This window comes from Panthera tigris, chromosome C1 (genome assembly GCF_018350195.1).
Source record: "Panthera tigris isolate Pti1 chromosome C1, P.tigris_Pti1_mat1.1, whole genome shotgun sequence".
NCBI classification, from domain to species: Eukaryota; Metazoa; Chordata; class Mammalia; order Carnivora; family Felidae; genus Panthera; species Panthera tigris.
This window is the reverse complement of record NC_056667.1, coordinates 61,537,487-61,564,317: the sequence shown is the minus strand read 5'-3', so window position 1 is coordinate 61,564,317 and position 26,831 is coordinate 61,537,487. Positions and strand designations below refer to the sequence as shown.

The 26,831-nt window shown below is 37.2% G+C and overlaps 1 protein-coding gene across 2 annotated transcripts in view; it reads right to left on the bottom strand.

The window, feature by feature from the left end:
• LOC102964317 (serine/threonine-protein kinase TNNI3K) overlaps positions 1–26,831 on the bottom strand; it is a 288,998-nt gene that overhangs the window by 146,197 nt on the left and 115,970 nt on the right. For both annotated transcript variants that reach the window (XM_042997580.1, XM_042997581.1), the window contains exons 13-18: positions 22,111–22,197; positions 20,965–21,021; positions 19,905–19,997; positions 19,763–19,820; positions 19,442–19,636; positions 18,591–18,695 (exon numbers count right to left, since the gene is read on the bottom strand). In XM_042997580.1, coding sequence (XP_042853514.1) covers positions 18,591–18,695; positions 19,442–19,636; positions 19,763–19,820; positions 19,905–19,997; positions 20,965–21,021; positions 22,111–22,197 — 595 coding nt within the window. The remainder of the gene's footprint in view (positions 1–18,590; positions 18,696–19,441; positions 19,637–19,762; positions 19,821–19,904; positions 19,998–20,964; positions 21,022–22,110; positions 22,198–26,831) is intronic.

Genomic DNA, 26,831 nt, shown 5'->3' with positions numbered 1-26,831 from the left:
TACTCGGTGATGAAAAAGAATGAAATCTTGCCATTTGCAACAATGTGGATGGAATTAGAATGTATGATGCTAAGTGAAGGAAGTCAGAGAAAGACAGATATCATATGATTTCAACCATAAGAAGGTATATTTTGAATATTGAGCTTTTGGCTACCACTTTCTCTGCAGTGCCATTCCCTCTGCATGTTTTCTTCTTCCTCCTCTTCTTCCTTCTCTTCCTCTTCTTCTCTCTCTTTTTTTTTCTTTCTCTCTCTTTATCAGGATGATTGGTGGAGCTAAACAGCACATTATGACCATCAGGAGGAAGAATTTTTGTTGAGTGGGAGAGTGGGAAGATAGAGAAATAATTACTAAGCATTTTTTCCTTAGACATATTCTTTGTGGCCCTTATTTGTAGCAAAGATGTGAGAGTTGGGACTTTGATAACATACATTCAAATGGTTCTGGAACCATTTTCAGTGAAGGCACAAAGAATTAATATTTATTGAATGTCTACTATGTGCCAGACACTGCTATGAGGTAGATACTATCCCTATTTTATAAATGAAGAAAATAATGTTTAGAAATAAGTTGTCAACCATTAGACCATTAGGGAGTGGCATAGCTTGGATTAAGTCTTAATATTTGACTTGAAAGTGCACAGTCTTTTCTGCCATAACTAGGATGCATTCTCTCTGATACAACCAGGGCTCTGAAAACTGCTATGGCAATTCTTAGTGTCTGCAATGTTGGCCAAAACCTATAGAAACTTCTTTTATAAGAAATGATACTGAAAACTAGAGCAGGAAAGCCAAACCTAACTTTTGGGAGAAAAGCTTCAGTTCCCGAAGTCTCAAAGGTTTTCTTTTCTTTTTTTTTTTTGTAACAAATCCTAGTTGTAGGGGTTCACCTCCAAAGTGGAAACTTTTTTAATACAAAGTTTTGTAAACTTGCTGGTTATACAAGCACTTGACCAATCTAGGACTTTAATAGTACTCCACTGATGAAATGCTCAAAATAAAATGTTAAATTGTTAAATTTAGTTAACAATGTCAAAAATGTTAAAATGTCAAAATGTTAAATTTAATTAAGCTTTTTGTTTGTTTGTTTCTTTCACCTAGAGTATACTCTCCTTAGTTCTCACTACTGTGGGTTCTATTTACCAACCATACAAACAAACATAGTTTTCCTTAAAAAATTTCTGAAAAAATATGTAGCAAAATAGAAAAAAATATATAAACTAGTTGTAATCTCCAATTACTGAGACATTTGAAAAAAGGAGGTAAGATTATAAAGCCAGAAAGTCCAGCTTCCTTCATTGCTTGTTTATTTTTGTAGCAAAAACTATTAAATGTGTTTGCTAAATTAAAAGAATACATATAGATGACACATACTGTGTAGCTTTTCTATATGAATTTTAACATTCACAATAAACAAATAGCTCTCTGAAATGTCTAAAGCTGCCTTATCCTGACAATGAGTAGAAATGCTTAGCATCCAGTTAAATTTAGAAAATAAGCTACTGCTCAAATGAAAACCATCTGAACTATATCTTTCTGAATCACTTATAGTCATCAAGAAAAAAATGCAATTTATCACAAATACCTTCACTGTGTTTACTGTTGAAAGTTGAACATTCTCTTTGCTCATTTCCTTCTGTCAACTAAATTTGGATTGTCCAATCCAATTTTTTGAATTTGGGCTAAACTGACCCCAAATCGGACTGCAATGGGAACATTTTCCACAGACCAGTTACTTGATATATACTTTTTAATTTAATTTGTTGAGACTTATATAGAGATGCTCAACAAGTCTCATTTTGAAGAGGGAGTCTAATTATATATTTCTTGCACATGACTTATGTTGTTTATGCTATCTCACTTCTCTGAACTTGAATGTAAATTAATTAATTCATTGTATCTTTTCTGAGTTACAGCATCAACATTCATTAGATTCATAGACCTCCTCTTGTAAATGACATTTGGAAGATGGAAAAAGCCATTCTAGCCGAAGCCTCCTGATCCACAATCCATGCTGTGTTATCTAGCAGCACATCACTTTTAATCAACTTAGTGATATTAGGGTAGCTTTTCCTTTTTCACATGTTGTATTTGCCAGTTTGCAATTTTTGAGAGCTAATGTTTCCAACCCACCAGTTTTTTGATGATATGTAAACAATCTGGGCCTTTTCTTTGCCATTCAATGCAAAGAATGCACTTTCACATTTGGCTGAGGAGTAGATCCCCATACTGAATACCATTGCACCAGACTGAACCAGCAAAAGTGAATAGAGGGTAGGTGCAGAGTCTCAAGGACGCTTTCTCATCTTCTTCCCTGTCAATGTCTACGGTCCTCTGACTAAAAACTAACGTTTGCAGACAGCCAACTTAACCTCAGTACAATACAGATTTGTATTCAGTGATGTCATCTGAGTAAACCTTTTTTCTTCCAGTTCAGCTATGTTGATTCTTCTCCTTTAGCTGGAATTGGTTTCAATATCCTCAAGCGAGATTATTTGGCAGATGATTATTTCTCCTTTTTAAGGTTTTCAAAAGAACAATACCTTTCATTCATGATTAGAAAGGCGCCAATTCGTATTACTTTATATATTTCTTTTTAAAGATTTCATTTTTTATATTTACCATTTGTATTAGACAAATTCCTTGTATCCACATTGGAAGAAAGAACTCGTCCATTTAAAAACAGCAATTCAATGAGTTTTAACAGATGTATACTCCTGTGAAACTACCGTCTCAATCAAGATACAAACCATTTGTGTCACCCCAGTAGGATTCTTAACCACCCTTTCAGTTCATTCCTCCTAGTCCAGCCCTAGGAAACCACTGATCTGCTTAAAATGTTTATTTATTTATTTTGAGAGAGAGAGTGAGGGAGAGAGAGAATCCCAAGTAGGCTCTGTGCTGTCAATGCAGAGCCTGCCATGGGGCTCTAAACAATGAACTAGAATCAAGAACTGGGCGCTTAACCAACTGAACCACCCAGGTGCCCTATGATCTGCTTGTTGATGCCAGAGATTAGTCTCCATTTTTTAAAATTGTACAAAATTAGATCTTATGGTATATATTCTTTTATGTGTGCTTTATTTGACATGGCGTAAGTTGAATATAGACAGAGAATGCTGACCATATTTGAATAAATGGTTGGGATAATTCCAATCAATTAGGGAGTGAACAGTAACTGAGAAGTGAAAAGGATGACTTAGGTATTTGTGTTAAAGAAACCAAAGAAAAATTTTAAAAAATATATAAATAGGAGACATAATATATTTGTGCTGTTGAAACCACAAAAAATATTTTAAAAAAGGAATATAAATTCTTGCCAGAGAGTAACTTCTGGGTCAGCTAAAAATTAAAACTTTTCCATTAAGGCATACAATAATCACTGTATTTAAGAAGCTGAGCATCAACATAAAGCAAAATTGTGAAATGATTAATTTAGACATAAAAATATAACAAGTTCAAGAAATGTCGCCACTGGTTTTTCAGGTTCACCTGAATCTGATTTTAGCTCCCACATACTCTTTTCAGAGGATATTTAAATAATTTGACTGTGACAAGCCAAACAGTTTTGAGACCTCATTGAAAGTCAAATGAAAACATTAATCAAATGCAAAAATATTCTAGTCAGGCACAGAAATGCTGCAGGTTAGAAAATAAAAATGTTGCCTGTGAGAAGGAAAATCAATCAATTCAGAAAAAGCAGGTATTGGTTCGAATCTACATAGTCAGTAGTGACTAGAAATCACTAGAATTTCAGAGGATTATATTTTTTCTAAAGAATCATCAGATAGTCTTGGGCTATGTCTACATTGCAAAATCAGTTTGTTTGGCTAACTTTTCACCTGAGTAAATTAGAAAATCACAGCAGTCAAACAACTGATCATATCTTTTTTTCTCACTGTCTTCACTGTGTTTTTGGACAGGCTTTAGTGACCAGCATACAAATAATTATAGCACAAAACAGCTAGGTAAGTGACTTGTGGAATAGCAGTCTTAACTGAGTAAAAGAATAACTTTCATATTATTAAATGCCACTAAATTGTTTAATATTAAGTGAAAACAACCTTTTAATTTCAGCTATGAATTCATAATCTATGCCTTCCTTTGTGAGGCAATCTAACAAATATTGCTTTGCTATTCAATCAGAGTTACTCCTGGTTTGTGATTAAATGGCTATATATCCCTATGTTTTGGATAACTATAGATACAGGTGACTATATAGTATAAGTAATGACCTTAGTCTGTCACTTACCATCTGTATCACAATTTCTTTGTCTCTTTAAGCCCTTTTTTTCTTTATCTGTTCATTTTTTTATTTAATTTTTTAAGTGTTTGTTTATTTTTGAAAGAGAGAGACAGAGTGCAAGCTGGAGAAGGACAGACAGAAAGGGAGACACAGAATCTGAAGCTGGCTCCAGGCTCTGAGCTGTCAACACAGAGCCCAATGGGGGGCTCGAACTCACAAACCACAAGATCATCACCTGAGCTGAAGTCAGACACTTAACTGACTGGGCCATTCAGGCTCCCCAGTCTTTATCTGTTTAAAAAAGACATTTTACACTGCAGTGCCTGGGTGACTCAGTCGGTTAAGCATCAGACTTCAGCTCTGGTCTGCTCTCAGCACAGAGCTGGGTTTGGATCCTTTGTCTCCTTCTCTCTCTGCCTTTCCCCCACTTGCATGCGCACTCTCTCTTTCTCTCTCTCTCAAAAATAAATAAATCAACTTTAAAAAAGATACAGAGTTATGAGTATTTAATAAACTAATACCTATGAAACACTGAGAGCAATGCCTGGCACAAAGAAATTGTGCCATTAATGATATTTTCATATTCCTTGAAATGCTATTAATTAATCCTTGACCAGCATGGGAACAGAGCATACAACCTCACAGAATGATTAGAACTCTTTAATCCTGGAGGGATGGTCTTTGTATCAATTATATTTTAAGCCTTGTATGTGATGAACTGTATTCTCAGTCACTAAACCCTTATTTAATGGCTCTAACAACCTACAGAAAGTTAGTGAAAAGCAATGCCTGGTGCCATAGATGAAACAGTGTTAGAGCATTGATGATGTCTGGCTTCTTTTCTCTGGGGAGGGAAAGTGAACTTTTATTAGGATCAAATGGTACAAAATCCACAGCCCCAGTCCTAATTAAGCCTCATGTGTAGTAGGGAATACATGCAAATACATGACCAATTTCCATAGAGTGCTATCCTGAGATAAGCAAGAGTAGGGTAAGCTGTGGGAATATATGAGTAGGCTTCCTGGAGGAGGGAATAGAAATTACTTAGAAGAAAAGTGATACTGGAGGAAGAGAGAGAAGGAGCAACGAGGGGAAGTAGGGAAGGAGGTAGGGCAGGGGTGGATGCTTCCATCAGAGCAAACAGTATGTGTTAAAGCCTATTATTTTTTTAAATTTAGTTTTTTAGGGGGCGCCTGGATGGCTTAGTCAGTTGAGCATCTGACTTCAGCTCAGGTCATGATCTCACAGCTCATGAGTTTGAGCCCCGCGTCAGGGTCTGTGCTGATAGCTTGGAGCCTGGAGCCTGCTTCAGATTCTGCGTCTCCCTCTCTCTCTATCCCTAACCCACTCACATTCTATCTCTGTCTCTCTCAAAAATAAATAAACATTAAAAAAAATTTTAAAAATTAACTTTTCAGATGGAGACTACAGATGCAATTCAACTGACAAAGACAAAAAAAAAAAAAAAAAGATTAAAAAAACCCCTCAAGCTTTGTTTTCTGTCTACTGCTTACAGTGCTAGAGAACAAGCTTGGCAAATAACAGCTCTTTAGCCTCATATTTAAGAACCAAAAAGAAGAAACTTTGTCAAACCCAGAAGAGGTTAATAACAGTTCAATGCTAAAATATCTGTCCTTAAGGCCAACCATATCTCAATAGAAGGATACTCAGAGTATCTTTCTCATTCTTTGTACTAAATGGAAAAAAAAAAATTAAAGAAAGAGAAAGAATTAGAAGAAGCATGTAATCAATCCTTTCCTTTACAAATCCCAGCAATTCAGGAGACTGCCAGCAGCTAAGTCTTTCAGGGACCACAGACAGGAAAAAGCCTATTAAAATGTGCCCCATTCCCAAAGAAAGGGTCACTCAAGATCCTCAGACCCTTAACTCTGAATAGACTTAATGAAAGCCAACTGCTATTTTAAGAATTTAGAAGGGGATTTCCCTCCCCAAAGAAAAGAAGCCAGACATCATCAATGCTCCAACACTGTTTCATCTATGGCACCAGGCATTGCTTTTCACTAACTTTCTGTAGGTTGTTAAAGCCATTAAATAAGGGTTTAGTGACTGAGAATACAGTTCATCACATACAAGGCTTAAAATATAATTGATACAAAGACCATCCCTCCAGGATTAAAGAGTTCTAATCATTCTGTGAGGTTGTATGCTCTGTTCCCATGCTGGTCAAGGTAATACTAAGCCTTTCTGAAGAGGAGTATGTTGTTCTCCACACCAGTTAGTAACCACAACAGTTTTCAACTTCAGTTGGAAGAAGATAATCCAATTACCTTACAAATAGTACAGATCCAGTAGCTGGATACAAAATGAGTTTTACTCTAAGACTTTCTGGCAACCCAGTTTCATGTGATTAATAAAAATGATATATGGGTTTCTCTTGTAGAACCTTTCTCTAGAGTTCTTCATGTAACATTGTCCTGACACCCCTATTAATTGCAAGGATATCTCTGTGGACAGGTACACATTAGACATCATTATCATCTGCAAATGAGAAACTTGAGGCAGAAAGAAGTCAAGTGACATGACAACAGTGTCACAATAAGAATAGGAATAGAAATGAGAAAAATGATTGTCTCCTGTGAATCAAGAAAGATAGGATGGGATGAATCCTTCCTTTTCTCTATTGAAGGAAGGGCAGAACAACATTTTCACTGCTAATTTTGAAAACATTCTGTCCTTTTCTTACAGAGCTCTTTGTAATGAACAGGAAAATTGCTGAATAGAGTCATTAGGTGAACTCACTGGGCATAGAGAAGAAAAGCTACCTAACACTACATAGATGCTCCACAAATCCTCTACCAAACCAGAACTTCTCCTACTTGACTTTTTTGCTTGGCATGATCTCTGGGATGTGCCTTGGATGAAGCTTCCCCTTCTCTGCCATTATATTCACCAACAAATGATTGTTGAGTCATCGAATGGCTGGTGTTTAAATTGTATGCTTAAATTTTGTGAATGAGGTATAGGAAGAAGATTTACCAAGAAGGGTCTTGGATAATTAAATAACCCCCTCCAACCTTTAGCTGTTCTGTTCCAGACCTGCATCCGCCTAAGGGGAGTGTCAGAATCCCTGTTGCAAATCTGAACCATGCAGTGATACAGGATTAGAATTCCCTGGTCCTTCTTCATATATAGTAAGAGATCTACAGTCAAACCCATCCAGTTATCTCCTAGATCTTAATGGCAAGAAGAAATTAGCCATCTGAGATATTATAATCAAAGTTTATAGTGATACAATCAAAGGGAGAGACAGGCCTTTAAGAACATTTAATTCAGTAAATAAACTTCACCATCAAGAATATTAAGTAGTGAAAATATGTTTTCAGAAAAATAAAGAAGAAAAATAATGATAATAATAGCTCATGTATTTTCTCATTTAAACTCAATACAATATACATTATTATTACCACCTCATAAATTAGAAAACTGGTTTTTACACAAATTGTCCAAGGACACAGATGAGGTGTTACAGAGGTGGTATTTGAACCTGCACCGTCTGGCTCCATAGCCTGTACTCTCAATTGGTTCATCCTATAGCCTTCCAGTAGGGTGGGAAACCATACCAACATAGATTCCCAGAAATGGGAATACTGACATTATCTGAAAAGTTGCTTCCTCCCAAGAGTGACAGGGAAAATTTTGAAATAAAAATTGTTAAACAAGACAAGGAAATTTACAATTACCTGAATCTCTTTTTCAAGGCAAAATACAATGTATAGCTATTGGAAATTCAATCAATGGGAAAAGAAATACCCACCTATTAAGATTGTTTCTGCTTTATTAGCTAGAAATTCTGGCTCTGGGTCCCTAGTCAGGTTGCACTCAATTAAATTCCAGGATCTTAAAAACACAACAACATAAATGAATCTCAGCAAGCAAGGGTTGAAAATGATGAACTGAGAAATGCACAGATAACCACAAGGCAGCATTAATATCATTATTGAAAGGTTAGCTGCTCAGGAAATCGACAAGGTGCCAAGAGGGCACTCACAGTGCCTCCCAAGAAATGAGAGCAGAGAAGAAACGAGGCTGAACAGAGCAAAGCCTTTGTTGACATTTTCAAAAGCTGACTTTATACAGGCCGTATCCCTGAAGAATGGAAAATGGCAATATAAGGAACCAGTAACACTAGAAAATTGCAGGCCAGTAAGTTCACCACCAGTCATAGGGAAGCATTTGAAAGGTTTTAGAGGATCAAGAGGGGGCATCACCTCTACTCTTCCAAGGTCAGCCCTGGGCTGAGAGAAGGTAACACTGTTACAGGAAAAGCACTCCTGTCTCCCTGACTTTGGGAATTCTCAGGGAATAGCTGTGTTGTATTATGGAAAGAGGCAACAGAATGGATGACTTCATCACAAAATGCTCAGGAATAAGAAATCCTGAGGCCAGGTTCCAGAGTGATTCAAAAGTGAATTCTGGCATCACAGAATTCCTGTTTTCAGTCAAACCCTTTCTGTGTTGTTATACACACAGATACATTTGTTTTGTACACACACAATCTTGTGTAGTGTTTCAAATGGCATATGGTGGCTTAGAACCCATCTCTATAATGTAAATGTGAGATTCAGCGATTTATCTGACTGGGACCATTGAGGCCAAGATTCTGATGAAAGCCAGCGAGAGATGACAGGTTTGACTAGGTTTGTGTGAACAATATGATAGTGTGAACAGAATGGATGAGTTTTCCTTTGACTTAAATATACCGTTTTAATTTAAAGGGAGTGTGTGTCTAAGGGAATTTACTTAATGGGGTGTTAAGTAAGAGCACTATTTTTAGAATTAGTGGATGTAGCCAAAATTAAATGAGACGTTCTAATGGAGGCAGCTGAGAAAGGAAGAACATTTTAACTGGCCCTGGGAGGGAACTTTAGCTATTTCCATTGGAGTACAAAGGGAGGACAACTCAGGACTAAAGGACATTCTAGAAGTGGAGCAGGAGAGACGGAGGGGCCTGCTATTTTAATTCAGAATGAGGAACCTGAACCAAAATGAAATGTGATAGGAATGTTTGGGACACTGCCTCTGGGAACCGTGGCAATCAGGTGAGGAGGCAGGGATGGATCTACATTCAGAGGAGATGAGGACAAGTTGGATTGTGAAATTTCTATTTAAATAATAGGTAGGAACTTGAGAGTCCGAGGGAACTCTCTGGAAGTTTGTGTAGCTGAGGACAGGCAGATTGACTTTAAATGGAGACTGAGCATGTCAGAAATGGAAATTATGACTGAACATCAACACCTGAATGGAGTTCATAAACACCATTAGAGTAATTTGTAGAATTAAATAGTTAAGGAATGCTTTCTGCTGGATATGGTACAATAAGGTTCTCTGGATAGAGTGATGATAGTCCTTCTGTGTTTTAATTTTCACTCTTAAAGGAAAATGTGTGTGCATGTTTTAATTGACACAGAGCACATGGAGTTTACTTCTGTTTTCAATTTGTATAGTCTATTCTATACTATTGTATCTCATTACAGTACATGTTTTGCTCTCGAACCATGTTTTGATTCAGAGACATATGTCTCCACACTCCCAAAGCTATTCTCATATCTTCAATGTAACCAACAAAAGTAAGTGAAAAGAACTGTTTCAAAATTAACTCATACGTAATATGCTTTATTAAATAGCTTTTGGTATATTTCCTGATTAGTGGTATTAGTTTATAAATTGTGTAATTGTATTCATAAAAAATATTTAGCATGCAATTAACATTATATTAGTGCAATTGATTCATGCAAATCTAGACCAGGCTTCTCAATTATTATCTTTACCTAAAACCTAGTAACCCTAGTAAAAATTATTATCACTAGTGCAAATAGGGTGAAGGTAGCACGGACTATGGGCTGCCCATGAAAATTCATTCCCTCTTCTTCTGGACACATAAGTAAGACATGGCCATGTGACTGAGCTCTAGCCAATGAGATGTAACTCAAAGTGATGCATGACACTGCAATGCCTGGCCTGTAAAACATTTCATGCGTGTCTCACATACCCTTGTTTCATTTTTGCTCACATGAATGGAGATGACCTCAAAGGAGACTCTGGAAGCCACATGTTTAAAATGGGTCTTACTTTCTTACACCATTCACAAAAACAAACTCAAAATGGATAAAGGACCTGAATGTGAGACAGGAAACCATCAAAACCCTAGAGGAGAAAGCAGGGAAAAACCTCTCTGACCTCAGCCGCAGCAATTTCTTACTTGACACATCCCCAAAGGCAAGGGAATTAAAAGCAAAAATGAACTATTGGGACCTCATGAAGATAAAAAGCTTCTGCACAGCAAAGGAAACAATCAACAAAACTAAAAGGCAACCAACAGAATGGGAAAAGATATTTGCAAATGACATATCGGACAAAGGGCTAGTATCCAAAATCTATAAAGAGCTCACCAAACTCCACACCTGAAAAACAAATAATCCAGTGCATAAATGGGCAGAAAACATGAATAAACACTTCTCTAAAGAAGACATCCAGATGGCCAACAGGCACATCAAAAGATAATCAACGTCGTTCCTCATCAGGGAAATACAAACCAAAACCACACTCAGATATCACCTCACGCGAGTCAGAGTGGCTAAAATGAACAAAACAGGAGACTATAGATGCTGGAGAGGATGTGGAGAAACGGGAACCCTCTTGCACTGTTGGTGGGAATGCAAACTGGTGCAGCTACTCTGGAAAACAGTGTGGAGGTTCCTCAAAAAATTAAAAATAGACCTACCCTGTGACCCAGCAGTAGCACTGCTAGGAATTTACCCAAGAGATACAGGAGGACTGATGCATAGGGGCAGTTGTACCCCAATGTTTATAGCAGCACTCTCAACAATAGCTAAATTATGGAAAGAACCTAAATGTCCATCAACTGACGAATGGATAAAGAAATTGTGGTTTATATACACAATGGAATACTATGTGGCAATGAGAAAGAATGAAATATGGCCTTTTGTAGCAATGTGGATGGAACTGGAGAGTGTTATGCTAAGTGAAGTAAGTCATACAGAGAAGGACAGATTCCATATATTTTCACTCCTATGTGGATCCTGAGAAACTTAACAGAAGACCATGGGGGAGGGGAAGGGAAAAAAAATGGTTAGAGAGGGAGGGAGCCAAAACATAAGAGACTCCTAAAAACTGAGAACAAACTGAGGGTTTATGGGGGGTGGGAGAGAGGGGTGGGTGGGTGATGGGTATTGGGAAGGGCACCTGTTGGGATGAGCACTGGGTGTTGTATGGAAACCAATTTGACAATAAATTTCATATTAAAAAAATAAAAAAAAATGAAAAATAAAAAACAAATAAAAAAAATGGGTCTTGAGTGACTTCATGGAAAGGTGCCACACCAACAACCTATTTATTCACATAATCAAGATACACATTTCTATTGTTTTGGGACCATTATCCATTTTTTTTAGTCTATTATTGTAGCAGATAATACAATAACAAATTCAGATTTCATCTTAGAAAACTGAATAGTTTAGTGTCTTTTTTCCCTTATTACTCAAAGCAGTAATGAAATGCACAGAGATTGCTTTAAAAATTAATCTGGAAATCTGAACTCACATTATATTTTTGGACAAAAACATTTCAGAACTACTGGCACCTCTTTAACCCTGAGGCCCTAAGTTCTAAGGCATCCATTGTAGGTAATGAATACATTTCTCTTCTATGTATCTCGAATGGTATAGCTATGTCTCATCCTTGGGAGAATTAAGAAAATTGTCCCTCAAATCATTTCCATAGGGCTTAATTCCTTCAGGATTCCAGTTGAGAAAGGCTGGAAGCCTTACAAAAACATGCAAATGTGTATGCTTATATGTGTATTGATACATAATACACAGACACAATTTATATGAGTCTTTATCCTTCTATATGTGTATTGATTTATTATATATAGTTCTGTATTCTTCCAGAGTTTATAGTCTTGAATACCCATATCACCTGTGTGTACTGCAATTGTCCAATATTGAAACTTATACTTCTGTTTTGGCTGGCTTTGAAGATTCTACAATCCTGGGAACTTTTTAGTATTAACCACAAATTAGAAATTAGATGTTCCAGAGTACCTTAAGTATACATAGCACAACTCCTATGGAAACTGCTGGGTCTTGGGATCTACTCTATGTTGTAGGTATCATGGGCCTTTGGACTCAGTCTTTTGCATTCATTATTAAATAGATGAATGAATGAATGAATGAATGAATGAATGAATGAATGATTATACTGTACTTTGGGCAATTATTCTCAAAACATTTAGATTTCTACTATGAATTAATTCCTCAATATTCCCACTCCACTCTGGCAGCAGAGAAGGGTGAGACTGTATGGCAAATGGTTAGTGTAATTGCCATGAGACTTGAAGGTTGTTCTCAAAGGTTGAATCACCAGGGGTGCTCTACAAAATATGGTAACTGGGCCCCACCTCTGGAAATTCTGATGAAAGAAGCATCAGGTTTTTGTTTTTTTTTTTTTAAAGTTCTCCCAAAGTTTCTAATGTGCAGCTGGGGTTGAGAAAACTGTTAGGACAATATTTCCCCTTCTTGTTTGATCATAAGAATTAGCTGGTAATCTTGTTTAAAAGTATGGATTCTTAGGCCCATTTTAGGACATTCTCAATCTGTGCCTTTAAAGGAGGAGTCTTTGAATTTTTGTTTTTTAATTTTTTTTAAATGTTTTAATTTATTTTGAGAGGCAGAGCACAAGTGGGGGAGGGGCAGAGAGAGGGAGACCCAGAATCCAAAGCAGGCTCCAGGCTCTGAGCTGTCAGCACAGAGTCGGATGTAAGGCTCAAACTCATGAATCGCAAGATCATGACCCCAGCCGAAGTCGGACACTTAACCGACTGGGCCACCCAGGCACCCCTTGTTTTTTTTATGAGGGTCCCAGATGATGCTTATGATAGGGAAATTTGGGAAAATACTTCATTAGCTTCTAAGCTCTTCTGGAAAAAAAATGCTAAGGGCTATCATTCTCAGCTGTATCCCTAGGCATAGCACAGATTCTGGTTCATATTAAGCACTCAAGTATTCATATTAATTAATTCATTCCACTTTGAAAGTGGAAATGGATGAGAAAATTTTGACAAAATTTAAAATGTCACTGTGACCGGTTTAATACTAGAGAATTACAAAGTAGAGTTATGAAGGATTTCATGAGTTTCAGTGGATTCTCTTTCATGATCTACTATAATTATTGCACTGTAATCAATTGGTTTGCATTTAGAACTTCAGAATTCTTTGCAAGGTAATTATTTGCCAGTGAATATTAAACTCTACATAACCACTTATTGGGAAAGTCACCAGGGAAAGGCATAGCTGAGAGTAGACTATAAGAACTAAGGAATACCACTGTACCCAACAGTTCAGTAGTTAGAAGAAACTGTTAACAATTCGTTTATTTGTACTTGACTGAGTTTTTTTCAGTGCAAGGCTTTTATATGTGTATTCAATTGAAAGGCATATCCACACATCAGCTTAAAAACAGTTATTAAACATTTTTTACCAATAATTTTTTCTCTCATGCTTTTTGAAACCTTCACAAATTTAGTTAAATGTGATCTTCAAAATTAACCTTCTTTTAGCCTTTACCAGCTTTGTCAGTTTATAGTATCTGTCATTTGTCATGAGTAAGTTGGCTGTTTTTAAATTGTCATTATTTTCCTTTATTGATACCCAAATAAGCTGACACTCAAAAATCAATAGTAGTCTTTCTCAGATGTAGACCTACACCCCCAACTAATTACTTGTGTTACATAAAAAGAAATATTGATATGTATGAGAATATTGTAGAGTATTTTCCATCTTCTACATATAAGGGAACAAGTGAAGGGTTAATAGCAATAGCAAATGTCATTTGTATAGTGCTTCACAGTTTACAAAATGCTTTGATATACATATCTCATGGGAGTACAATGGCTGCTCTATGATGGAAGTATCACTATTTCATTGCATACAGTGTTGTTATATATACTTATACAGGGGAAAAGACCATTCATTTGATCCATATATGTTTGCAATGATATTTTGGTTTCAATGTCAAACAATTTGGAAAATGTACTTTTCCAAGGAAACACAGAGAGCTGTTTGTATTCAGTAAAAAGCCTCAAAGCCGTTAGCTGTAAACCGTGTACAATGCTACAAAATGAATGTATAAATTGGGCCAAGTATAAGTTGGTAAGTTGGTAGGTAGTGGGGTCTACAACAAATTGTTAAGTGCATTCCTGTCTAAAGCTATATACATTTAAAAAATATTTAAGGGTGCCTGGGTGGCTCAGTTGGTTAAGCGTCTGACTTCGGCTCAGGTCATGATCTCGGTTTGTGAGTTCGAGCCCCACTTCAGGCTCTGTACTGACAGCTCATAGTGTGGAGCCTGTTTCAGATTCTGTGTCTGTCTCTCTCTCTCTCTCTGCCCCTCGCTTGCTCGGGCTCTTTCTCTCTTTTTCTCTCAAAAATGAATAAATATTAAAAATTTTTAAAAAATATTTAAACACTATAGACCAAAGGAAACATATTATATAGATTTTCTGTTCCACACGAAAAGAACATGGGTTGTAAAAGAAGAAATAAAGCAGGGACACAGAAACACAAGGAGATGATATGAGAAATTATTTGGGTCACAGGAAACACAAAAAGCAAAGTTGGTAAATGCTGATGATGCTTATTTAGTACCATCAACCTCTGTCTATCTCTCTGTTCTGACTTGGTTTTGTTGTTGTTCTTGGGACAGCATAATATAATGTTAAAAATACTGTATGTTATGGATGTCACCTTGGAATTAGTTTCCTTATCAGTAAAGTGGAGATAATAATAGGTATGTTATAGAATTGTCGTGAGATTAACTGAGCATACATGACCTCCTTTCACATTGTGAGTGGTAAATAAATGGTGGGTATTATCATCATTCTAATCATCATCATTGGAAAGAACCACTTCCTTACTCATTCCTACAACTTCTCCTTAGTACATACTTAAAGATCAAAATTAACTTCCAGACCTGTATGGTGAGAAGCTTGCCAAAGGAAAGGCAGAGTTCCTTCCTCTCACTCATATAAATCAACAACCACAAAACCAAAGACAGAAGTGTCCCCTCTCTGTAAGCTGATCAATAAGCTCAAACAGCCTCTTTACTCTGCACCATAAAAAAGTATTGGGAAAATTAGACTACCTAAAAGTAGCCATACTTGTACCAACTATGCCATTGCTTCCTGAAACGCTATTCACCAAAACGCCCCTAGAACTTGGTTCAGTTAAAAACGCATTGATTGAACATCTCTGTGATAAAGAGAAAAGGATCCTTGCTCTTGAAGCCCTGACACACCCAGATTAGTGGGAAAAAGAAAAATGTAAACAGGTCATTTCAATACAAAAACTCAAACATGTCCGAGTTCCTCACTCTGATGGGCATCTTTCCTTTTACCTCTTTCAGTGGGACTTCAGAAGCATTGTAGACATGCAAGGGTTAGTATGCTGTGAGAACACTGAGGGAAGATACACGCCTATTCTTCAAAGTCCAGCTTTAGCCCTACATCCTCCAGGAAGCTTTCCACTCTACTTTGATCTTTGACTTACTCGAAATCCTTTGATTTCCAGTAAAATTGCCACTTAATCATTTTGGTTCCTAGTAATTTTATACCTTACATGGGAAATAAATTGTTTCCTGGGCACGTGTTCTATGTACCCAACCATAGTGTAGTAAGCCCTCTAAGCAGAAAGACTTATACTCTTTTGAGCAATATACAGTGTTATATCTGCATTAATCTGAAAAACTGAATGTTTTATTGTTGGCAGATTAAGATTAGTAAAAACTAGTTCACAAATAATAAATGCAATAGTTTGGGACTCTATTATATTGGGTGCACCTATGAAACAGTGTTTTATAAAATTTGAAGACTTTTTGGTATGATTTAAAGCATTTGAATTATTAGAAACAGAAAAATTGTAAATATAAACATATCTGTTACACAGTAAATGTTCTATTTCTACTTTTAATCATCATTTATATTTTTGGTCCTGCTTTACAACCTGGTGGTAACAACTTGCATTTACTCACAGGGCAACAGAATACACATTCAATTGTCCCATAATTGAAGAGTTACAGCTAGACAAAACTTTCGATGATCACTCATTTGTTTTAATACCACATCCAAAATGGTTGTGATGATAAGATAACACTCCTAAAACTCACAAATCATCAGTTTATATTATGCTAACTTATCACTTAAATCTATTTCCTAAATATTTTTACTGAAACTCAAAGAAAAAAATATTTATTAACATAAATGTTTTTAAAAGAGAGGTAAAAAAAAAACCCCAAAAACCTAATAACAACAAAGAAATGACCTTTGTATGAAAACTAGTCATTTTAAATGGATTAAATCTCACACACATTTACTTCTAATATCTAAGATTCACTCTCATATCTAATTTATTTCATCTCCCCTATCCTTAATATGTCCTCCCTTTCATTTCCACTGCCACTAGTAAAATTCTGCTTTTCATTACTTCTCAGTTAGATTACTGCAACTACTGCTTCATCAGTTTCTTGACTTTCCCATCAAGTTGATCTTTTCCAATGATGCTAGATTAATTATTGCATAACACAGTTCCAAACTTCTGATTCCTAGCTCAACCATTTGCACTGCCTACTTTCTTACAGAACAAAGTCTAAACTACCTAAAGTCTAGGATTCACTGATTTCTGTGCTATTGTTCCAATTTATCTTCCTGAATTTCTTTCCCAATCATATGCTTCCTACATTACACATATTACATACATTCATAGACACTTCATCCACTAAAGATAAACTACTCATTGTTCCTGTATATGCCTTTAACATTCTAATCTCTATTTTCTTAATGTTTTCTCTAAGCCTAGTCTACTCTCCCAAATTCTACCCATCCTTTGGAGCCAAGTTCAAATGTCCCTTCTTTCATGAAGATGTTTCTAAATTCCTCAGAAGTAGTTAATATTCTTCTTTCTGCAATTTTATTGAATTTTAAAATGTCTCTCTTATGGAACTTGTTACTTTATACCTAAAACATACTTAGGTAAGTGTTTCTCTGCTTTACTAAAACTGTGAAAAGCCCTTGAGAATGGAGTATATGGCAGCTTCACATCATAAGCTCTAATGGGCCAAGTATAAAGGCTTCAAACATAGTAGATCCCCAAATAGTTGTTGAACAAAAGGCTGAATGGAGTGATTACTTTTTAGTAGTCTCAGAATTGTGGACTTTATACAAAAGATTATGTATGGGATCTATATGAATGTTATTGATAATCATTCAATGAAAATTATTGCCTTTGAATAATCTGACTCATTTCATAAACTAGATCAGTGGTTGTCCAGCTCTTCTCCACAGCTCTTTTGGGACTCCACAGACGTGGCCTGGGGATCTCCCTCCTGGGCAGTAGAAAATGGTAAGTGAACAGATTTCTGTACTCTGCATTCTGCCTTCAACTAAAGCTGCTACATTTTGTATATTGGCCTTCTTGTAAGACTTTGCTTAGAAAGCTTTCACTGTTTAAAAAGTTTTTTTGAGGGGTGCCTGGGTGGCTCAGTCGGTTGAGCGACCGACTTTGGCTCAGGTCCTGATCTCACGGTTTGTGAGTTCGAGCCTCGTGTTGGGCTCTGTGCTGACAGCTCAGAGCCTGGAGCCTGCTTCTGATTCTGTGTCTCCCTCTCTCTCTGCCCCGCCCCACTCATGCTCTGTCTCTCTCTGTCTCAGAAATAAGTAAATATTAAAAAAAAATTTTTTTAGAGTTTTTTTGAAATCCCTTGGGGTTTTACCCCTAGAATACTATAATTCCGTATTTGTTTCAAGTCTCTGACCCACACGAAAATAACTTCACATGAAAACTAGGTAAATGAGCTGCTGTGTTTTTGGCTGAATTTACTATTAGAAAAATACCAGAATGGTAGCACAAAAGTAGGTAATTTAAATCAGGACCTCTTATAATACCTGACTTTGTATGAGACCTGCTATAATAGTCTTTGACCTAAATTTTTGATCTGACTTTATTGACTTGAGAACAAGCTAGCTGGTGAATCTTACAGACATCATTCTCTTTGTGGCCATTTCTCATAGATTTGAAAGATCCCTGAGAGGCAGTTATATAGCTTTCTATTTCTGTAAAAGACAATGACAAAACTTTCTATCACCTAGCCTTAAAGTAGCCTTTCCCCTTACCCACAAAGAAGAAAACTGATTTGCACTGTATCTTCACAGTGCTGATTTGCACTGTATCTGCAGTGAAGAGACACTTAAATCTGTCTTAAACTCCCAGTTAGTTACACAATCCTATGTTCATTATTTGAGGTGGGGGGAATACCTGTTTAAGTCACGGTGTATAATTGGCTGTGTCAGGTTGTGAAGGTACTCCATACCTTTGGCAACATCTACTGCAATAATTAATTTAGACTGCAAATCAAGAATCCTAGAATTAAAAAAAAAAAGATTTAGTGAGAATGAAATGGTCAAAGCCAATAACACATCTTTCTAAAAGAAATCAATGGTGTGTGTGTGATTTGTTATTCTGTGTATCTTTCAGCCTTTTTTGCTTTATTGAAGGTTAAGCTAAAAATTCAAAAAAATCTGGAAAAATAGGTTTCCACATCAGAAAATGCTTAATTATAAATCAGTTTAGATATCAACTCCACATATTTAAAATATTTTACTTGAGTTTATAATATTTATAATATTATACTTAATTTTTTATAATAATATAAAATTGATTCTATTTTAATAACTGAGAGAAACCACACTCTGATTATTGTATGCATATATCTAGGAAGTAAATTAGAATTGATTGTGCAGGGCTATTCTTTTTTAACTTCAAAGCATAAATGCTTGGACCCCTGATAATTATTTTATTCTGAGCTTACATATATCTGCTTTATTGGTATGTCATATTAACTTAATTAGTGTAAGCTTCAGTTGCTAATTTAAATTCCTTGGATTTGTTATCTTCAACTGAATTCCTGTTAAGAAAGTCCAGAAATATTTCTATTCATTAAAACATAATTCTTGGGCATAAATTATTAGCCATCTTTAAAATGCTACCTTTCCTAGCATTCAGAGATGTCAGAAGGTAAAGGTTCACCCAAGCAGAAAGTCTCTGAGGTGTTGCAAGGATAATTCCAATGACACTTAAAAGGATAAGTCAGAACAAGAGAACCATACCTCTTCTGTTCATGAAGGAGGGAGAATAGAGAACCCCCTGATATGTACTGGGTGACAATGGCGAACTGGCTGGGATCATTCAAGCAAGCACCCACAAACTGAATTACACATGGATGATTGAGCCGGCAGAGAATGGACACCTCTCGGCAAAACATATCCACGTCTGATTTGGAGCAGTAGGTGTTGGCTCGGTAACTGCAAATGGCAGGAGTGGGGAATCCTCAGTCAACAGATGGATCAAAACAAGGGGCTTGCCATGCATATGCTTCTTAAAGTTCACAACTCCAGTCTGATACTAAATTTTCTCATTTGCTCGCTTACCGTTTTATAGCCACTATTTTATTTCTGCACCGTCCTTTATATACTTTCCCAAAAGAACCTAAAATTGTTTAAGAGAAATGAATAAACACATATTATCTTGAGCTCTTGAAACTAACAGCAGACTAGTGTTTTCTTAGGTTACCTGAGCCGATAATCTCATGGAACTCAATTTCTGAGAGTTGAAGATGGAAATGTGAGGGTAATCCAGCCCTTAGGAGGAGGACATCTGCCTTCTCTGCAAATAGGAATTGTTATTATTTTTTTTAAGATTAAAAAGCACACATGGATGTGTCCACATGATTTACATACATGCTTTACTTAACGAAAAATGTCATTCCCCAGTAACATCTAATTTTCCAAATACAGTTGACTCTTTGGAGATACTAAAACCTTATCACAAATGATCCCTATTCCCTGAATTAAAGTCATGTTAGTTTTCTGTCTCTGTTCTCTGACCTTTGTTATCAGGGCTAAGGGTTTATTCCTAATCTGATCAATAACTGGCTTGTCTGCCTGACATGGCAACCCCGGAGTACAGTTCGTATCACATCATGATAAGGAGTTTTATCTGGTCAACCCCAGAAGCCTACCACAGTAGGCTTAGCCAAATATCCATCAGCTAAATCTCAAAGGGATGCCAGTTAGATGTCAAAAAATAAGTATGTGAATCATTCAGAGGAAACATCCCAAACCAAAGATAATTTTTTAAAAAAACTTCAAATTCTAGTTACATATAAATTTATAGTTGAATTATATATTTGAAAAATTTTCCTGATTCAATGCTATTTATTTCTATGTGCAGCATCCACACAAGAATTTTCCAAGGTATTACTTATTTGGGGTCTTTTGAAAAATAACTTCTTTGTTCAAATTTATTTTCCTATGGCAAACCTATTCCCAATTCTCCTCAAAGATATTAACATTGGTAATTTAGATTTCATTGAAAGTACAAATGTCTTTAAGAACTTGATCTTTCTTTAATACTTAAGAAATTCTCACTGTTATACCTTCATGAAGCAAGATGCCACATGAAAAATAGTACAGAGGTAAGATTAACTGTGGGAAGAATGGCTTGTTGGTAATACTATTTATGCATGCAAAATAGTCATCATGTATATGTGAAACAAAATAGAAAGTTATTATATGTAAGCCAATTGTTATCCTGAGTGATAAAGTGTAACAATTGTCCCATATTGAAATACCTTTTGTCATGCTTTTAATCTTCCCCAAGGGAGATGGAAGAGACACATAGGAGCCATCTAGAAATCAAATTAGATTATAGAGTTGAAGGTAGCCATCATTTTTTTCTACACAAACATTAAACATTATAAAAAGAAGCAGGTGACAAAAGAAATTTGCTAAGAAAACCAAGTGAGAATATAGCTTTAACCCAGGTCTTTCTCTGTATACTGAAACTGCACAGTGAGTGTTTATTTAGAGAGAACACAAAAAGATTAAAAACAAAAAAAACAAGGTCTAGCAGACTCCAACAGATTTAATTTGTGTCTGGGTATGATATTCTCTGGCCTGCCTTAATAGATTACTAAAATGGAACATGACTGCTCTCAGCTCACCCAGGCCTTCCTAGTCATGCATAAGCCTCATAGAAACCCAGTCCAGGGAATGTTAGTTAAACCTGAAGGAACTGCAGATTGGTAAATTAGAAAAACAGCTTAAATGAAGGCTTCCTTCTGGTTTTAAGTATATTTATTTTGAGAGAAGGAGAGAGCGTGAGTGCGGCAGGGGCAGAGAGAGAGGGAGAATCTCAAGCAGGCCCTACACCATCAGCATAGAGCCAGATGCTGGGCTTGATCTCACAAACCATGAAATCATAACCTGAGCCAAAAATCAAGACTTGGATGCTCAACCAACTGAACCACCCAGGTGCCCCAAGTGAAGGCTTCTTTATTTTCAGCCTCACCCAGACATAAGTTTTCTTAAAATAAAGCTAATCTGACATGCCCTCCTCTCTAACCCCAGAATATAATAGTAATAGAAACAAATGAGATAAGTCATACAGAGAAAGACAGATACCATATGTTTTCACTCTTATGTGGATCCTGAGAAACTTAACAGAAGACCATGGGGAAGGGGAAGGAAAGAAAAAAGAGGTTAGAGAGGGAGGGAGCGAAACCATAAGAGTCTTAAAAACTGAGAATGAACTGAGGGTTGATGGGGGGTTGGAGGAGGGGGGTGCGTGATGGGTATTGAGGAGGGCACCTGTTGGGATGAGCACCGGGTGTTGTATGGAAACCAATTTGACAATAAATTTCATTAAAAAAAAAAAAAAGGTTTACCTTTGGGCACAATATTGTACTAACAACAAAAACTGAGTAAGAAAGTGATACCTCCTCCAGGCTGAGAATATTCATTACAGGGCAATTCATCCTGTGGTCTCTTATAATGCTTCAGGAGTGTGACAATCGGATCATGTCCTTCATGAAAAGACAAAAAGGACAAAGAGTCTTAACTTCTGTTTGATTTATTCAGCTCACCATATAACTCAAAAGTGACTAGAGACAGCTTGAAGCACAGGCTCTATCTTAAGAGATAATATACTGCAATAGGAATGTAGTACTTTCATTCATTCAGTCAGTCAAAATAATTCACTGAGACTCTACTACATGTGAGACTCTATGTTAAGCACTATATTGGGTGGGGGATATACAAAGAAAAGTGACTCTGGTCCTATCCCCAAGAAGCTTAGTGTAGTTGAATAATGATGAGAATTTTTAAATGAGGAAATATGAGGTGCTAAGGGCACCATTAAAAGGGTGAAAAGCACATATGGTAACCAGGAAAGAGGGATGAGTTTGCTTTGATTGAACATTACATTTCATTGGCAACTGCAGTATATAACATGGCCCTAAGATAATTTACATAGGTTTTTGTGACAGGAGACAGCTGGCTGGCTTGCTATCAATATTTGTACTCCCCATTCATGTAGTGATTTTGTCACTGGGAATGGCTGTCCACCCCGGGAGGTCAGTGCCCTGTCATCCCTGCATCTAGTTATGGCCTTGAGAGAAATTCTCACCAAGGGAACATGAGCAAAAGTGATGCTGCTTCCAACTCTGGGCTTTTAGAAAAAGACCTTCTCTACTCTTCCTATCTGCTGGCTGGATGCAGATGGTTGGGAGATGGGAGATGGAAGAAAGCCATCTACTGACCAGAAATGCCCACACTAGACTTTTACAAAACCGAGAAATAAATTTCTACTACATAACACCACCAAAATTAGGCAGGGGGGGGTGTTATTAATTGTAATAGGTACTTATTGTGTAAGATAAAAAATGCTAAATGCTCCTCTGAGTAGACCAATGATTTTAAATAGAACTAAACTTTTTGATATTGTATTATGTTTTAACTATAAAAATAATCTACTGAAGCTAATTTATACAAGAGAAAAATAAAGTCAGCCTTAAAGACCCTGCCAAAAGACTTGTGAAATGCAACAGAACTCATTGTAAAAATGGTACACTTTAGGAATTGAGAAAGCAGAAGTGCTTATGCATCACAGAGGGTTCATAGTTAACATTGATTCAGAAAACACCTAGCTAATGTATACAGTATATGCTGAGAGTTATGTCTGCTTACCAAATCCCCCTTCAAAAAGAGAAAAAGATTTTAATAGAGCATGCAAGATCATGAGATGGAGTAATTAAGATACTAAGTAGCATTAAAAGCTTTTTCTGGGGCACCTGGGTGGCTCAGTTGGTTAAGCGAACGACTTCAGCTCAAGTCAGGATCTCATTGTTTGTGAGTTCAAACCAGGTGTTGTAACTCTGTGCTGGCAGCCCACAGCCTGCTTTGAATTCTCTGTTTCCCTCTCTTTCTGTCCCTCCCCTGCTCTCTCTCTCTCTCTCTCTCTCTCTCTCTCAAAAATAAACAAAATAAACATTAAAAAAAAAAACTTTTCCAAATGTAATATCTCAACACCAGCTTCTTCAAGAAAAACAACATTGTGATGACGATTAATAAAATTTGTAGCAAAACTTAAATCTACCGAGTTAACAACTGGTGTTCATTTTCTTATCCGTAGATTTCAATTTGTGACTGGTAGATCTATAATTTTCTCAAATCACAGACATAGGTTATAACGAAATAATGAGGAGCCAGTCCTATTCCCACTTTTTCTTTGGATTCTCCCGTGATCACAATCAGGGAAACCTCAGAACCCGAATGGCATTAGCCAATAGGCAAATTTCTAAAGAGACTAGTAGGCAGAAGGAACAGATAATGTAAAGCTCCAAGATGGGAGCAAATGTGACACCTTCAGAAATGAAAGAAGGCCAGTGTGGCCAGAGCATCACAGGCAAGGATGAGAGTGGTTCCAGACTTGGCTGGAGAAACAGATGAGTGCACATCACGTCAGGTAGTGCTTCACAAACTTTTTAGTGTGTTTAAGCATCACTTGGAGAGCATGTTAAACCACAGATTCCTGAGCCCTGCCCCCAGAGATTCTGACTGAAAGGTCTACAGTGGGACCTGAGAGTTGCTTTTCTGACAAAGTCCCAAGTGATGCTGATTAGGAGTCCACACTTTGATGCTACTGATGTGGAGTTTTGGATTTTACGACAGAGTTTGGATTTTAATGTAGGTGAAATGGGGAACACTTGAGGATTTTTTTTAACGTTTATTTATTTATTTTGAGTGAGAGAGAATGTAAGCGAGTGAGCAGGGGTGGAGCAGAGAGAGAGAGGGAGAGAGAGAGAATCCCAAGCAGGCTCCACTCACCAGGAGTCTGATGTGGGGCTCCATCTCACGACTGTGAGATAATGACCCGAGCCGAAATCAAGGGTCTGATGCTTAACTGACTGAGCCACCTATGTGCCCCTGAAGGATTTTAATTAGTAGAAGGACATGACTTGTTTTACCTTTTAAAAAAGATCCTTATTTACAGGTTAGAACTATGATACACCCTCGTAAGGCTGTTGTAAAGATTGAGATAATGCATGTGATAGGCCTAACAATTTTAAGATATAAATACGCCTCTCAGATCTTTTCACTGCTTTTTGCCTTACTGTTTAGCCCCAAGAATTGTAAATGAACTTGGAAACTCCTTTATGGAACTTCAGATAAATTTTCTAAACATCAATATATTCCATTTCTATTGCTGCTATTGTTAATTACTGCAAACTTCGTGGCTTAAACAACACAACTGTATTATTTTCTAGCTCTGGTAGTCAGAAGTCCGACATAGCTCTCAATGGGCTAAAGCAAGGTGTTGGCAAGCTTCATTCCTTTCTAGAGGTTCTTGAGGAAGGTCAATTTTGTTGCTTTTTCCAGCCTTGAAAGACCACTGACATTCCTTGCTGTGGCCCCCCTTTTAGATTTTCAAAGCTAGCAATGGCTGGCTGAATCATTCTCACTCCACATCACTCTGACCTCTGCTTCTGCCTCCCTCTTCTGCATTTAAGGACCCCTGCTATTACACAGAGCTCACTGGGATAATCCAGGATAGTCTTTCTCTAAAAGTCAGCTAATTAGCAGCCTTAATTCCCCTTTCCCATGTAAGGCGGCATACTCATAAACTTCAGGAAATAGGCCCTGGACAGTTTTGGGGGGCATTACTCTGCCACCACTCCCAATATGATGAAAATTTCAGTGTGCTCTGTTTGCGTGTTGGTACTGCTTCCTGTTGTGCACCTCCCTTTCTTTCCCAGGGCTGATGGTCATTTTAATCTCAAGATAGAAGTAGCACAACCAACAAAAAGTTATCTGGAATTAAAATTCCCCTTCATCTGTCCTGCTGCTAGATTCATAGGTTCTGAGGTTTGTCTGCTCCTGTCTATGCTTTCTGCCCCCACTTTAATAGGACCTGTGTTGCTTTAAGTTGTTCTTTTACTTAATTTGGTCTTTACGTGTTTGGGACCAAGAAAAACAACAAAACAAAACAAAACAAAACAAATTACCTTATTTCCGTTTTTCCTTTGGGAAAAATAAAACAACCTAAACCCCAAGCATTTACCCAAGCATAACAAAGCTTAATTCACAAAGCCCACATCCCTGCCTGTCTCAGCCTCTCTGTTGGACTGACTGTGGCTGACAGCAGAGAGGGAGAGGGCCTCCTGCTTTCCCTAGTGAAGCAGAAAGCCGCATCTTGAATCCTGACCGTCTGTGTAAGTCCGTGATCACACCCTTGATGTTACCTTTCATTTCAACAGCTCTCTTGGCTCCACTTGCTCTGAGCAGTTTTAATTTCCTGCCAGCACAGTGGCACAATTTGCTGGCATTTTCTTTGGGATGCTTTTCATCAAGAGCCTAATGAGTGCCTGGGTTCTGGCTGATGATAAGCACGAGGCTGCCAGGGAAATGCCAAGAGGCCCCTTGGCTCTGGAAGGCATCTCCGCCTGATTTCCCACCTCCTGCTAACTATGGGCTGAGGCGCACATGTATGGGAAATTCTCCACTGCTATCACAGCTCTGACAAACTACCAAAGTGTATGCAAAGAAACCTGAAAACCACTAGGGCCCAGCTCCCTGATACTTGGGCACAAGGAGTTAAGTAGAAAAGTGCCTTGATGGAACTCACTAAATGGACTTGTTAAGGCAAACTCCTGATAATGGATATACCCAGATAACCAAGGCACACTAATGGAACACATCCAGAGATAATCAAACTTCCACCAATTAAATAAAATGTTTTCCCATATCTAAGAATTTACTATCTACATCCAAGTATTTTACCCAAAACAGGAGGTTGCTATGCTATTAGCCTAATGCAGTTATAATAATGCTTTGCACATTCGGAGAATTACTCACTGGAGCCCATGAAGGTTTTTGCCAGCTTGGAGTGTCTTTCATATCTTGCGCCCCACTCTTCCAGTCTGTCTGTACCATTCAAATTCCATGTTTTCCCTTTAATTCATCTCCTGTTGCTTCCCTTAAACTTGGGAGCTATTTCTCCCAACCCCAAATTGCTTTGCTTTCAGCTTTCTGAATATCTGTATCTTAAAATCTAGGTTGTTGTGTAAGGCTACACGTCCATTCAAAGGGCTGTTACATAGACAGTTTACTATGTATGTCATGGTCATATATGTAACAGAGGGTTCCTAATTATTCAAGA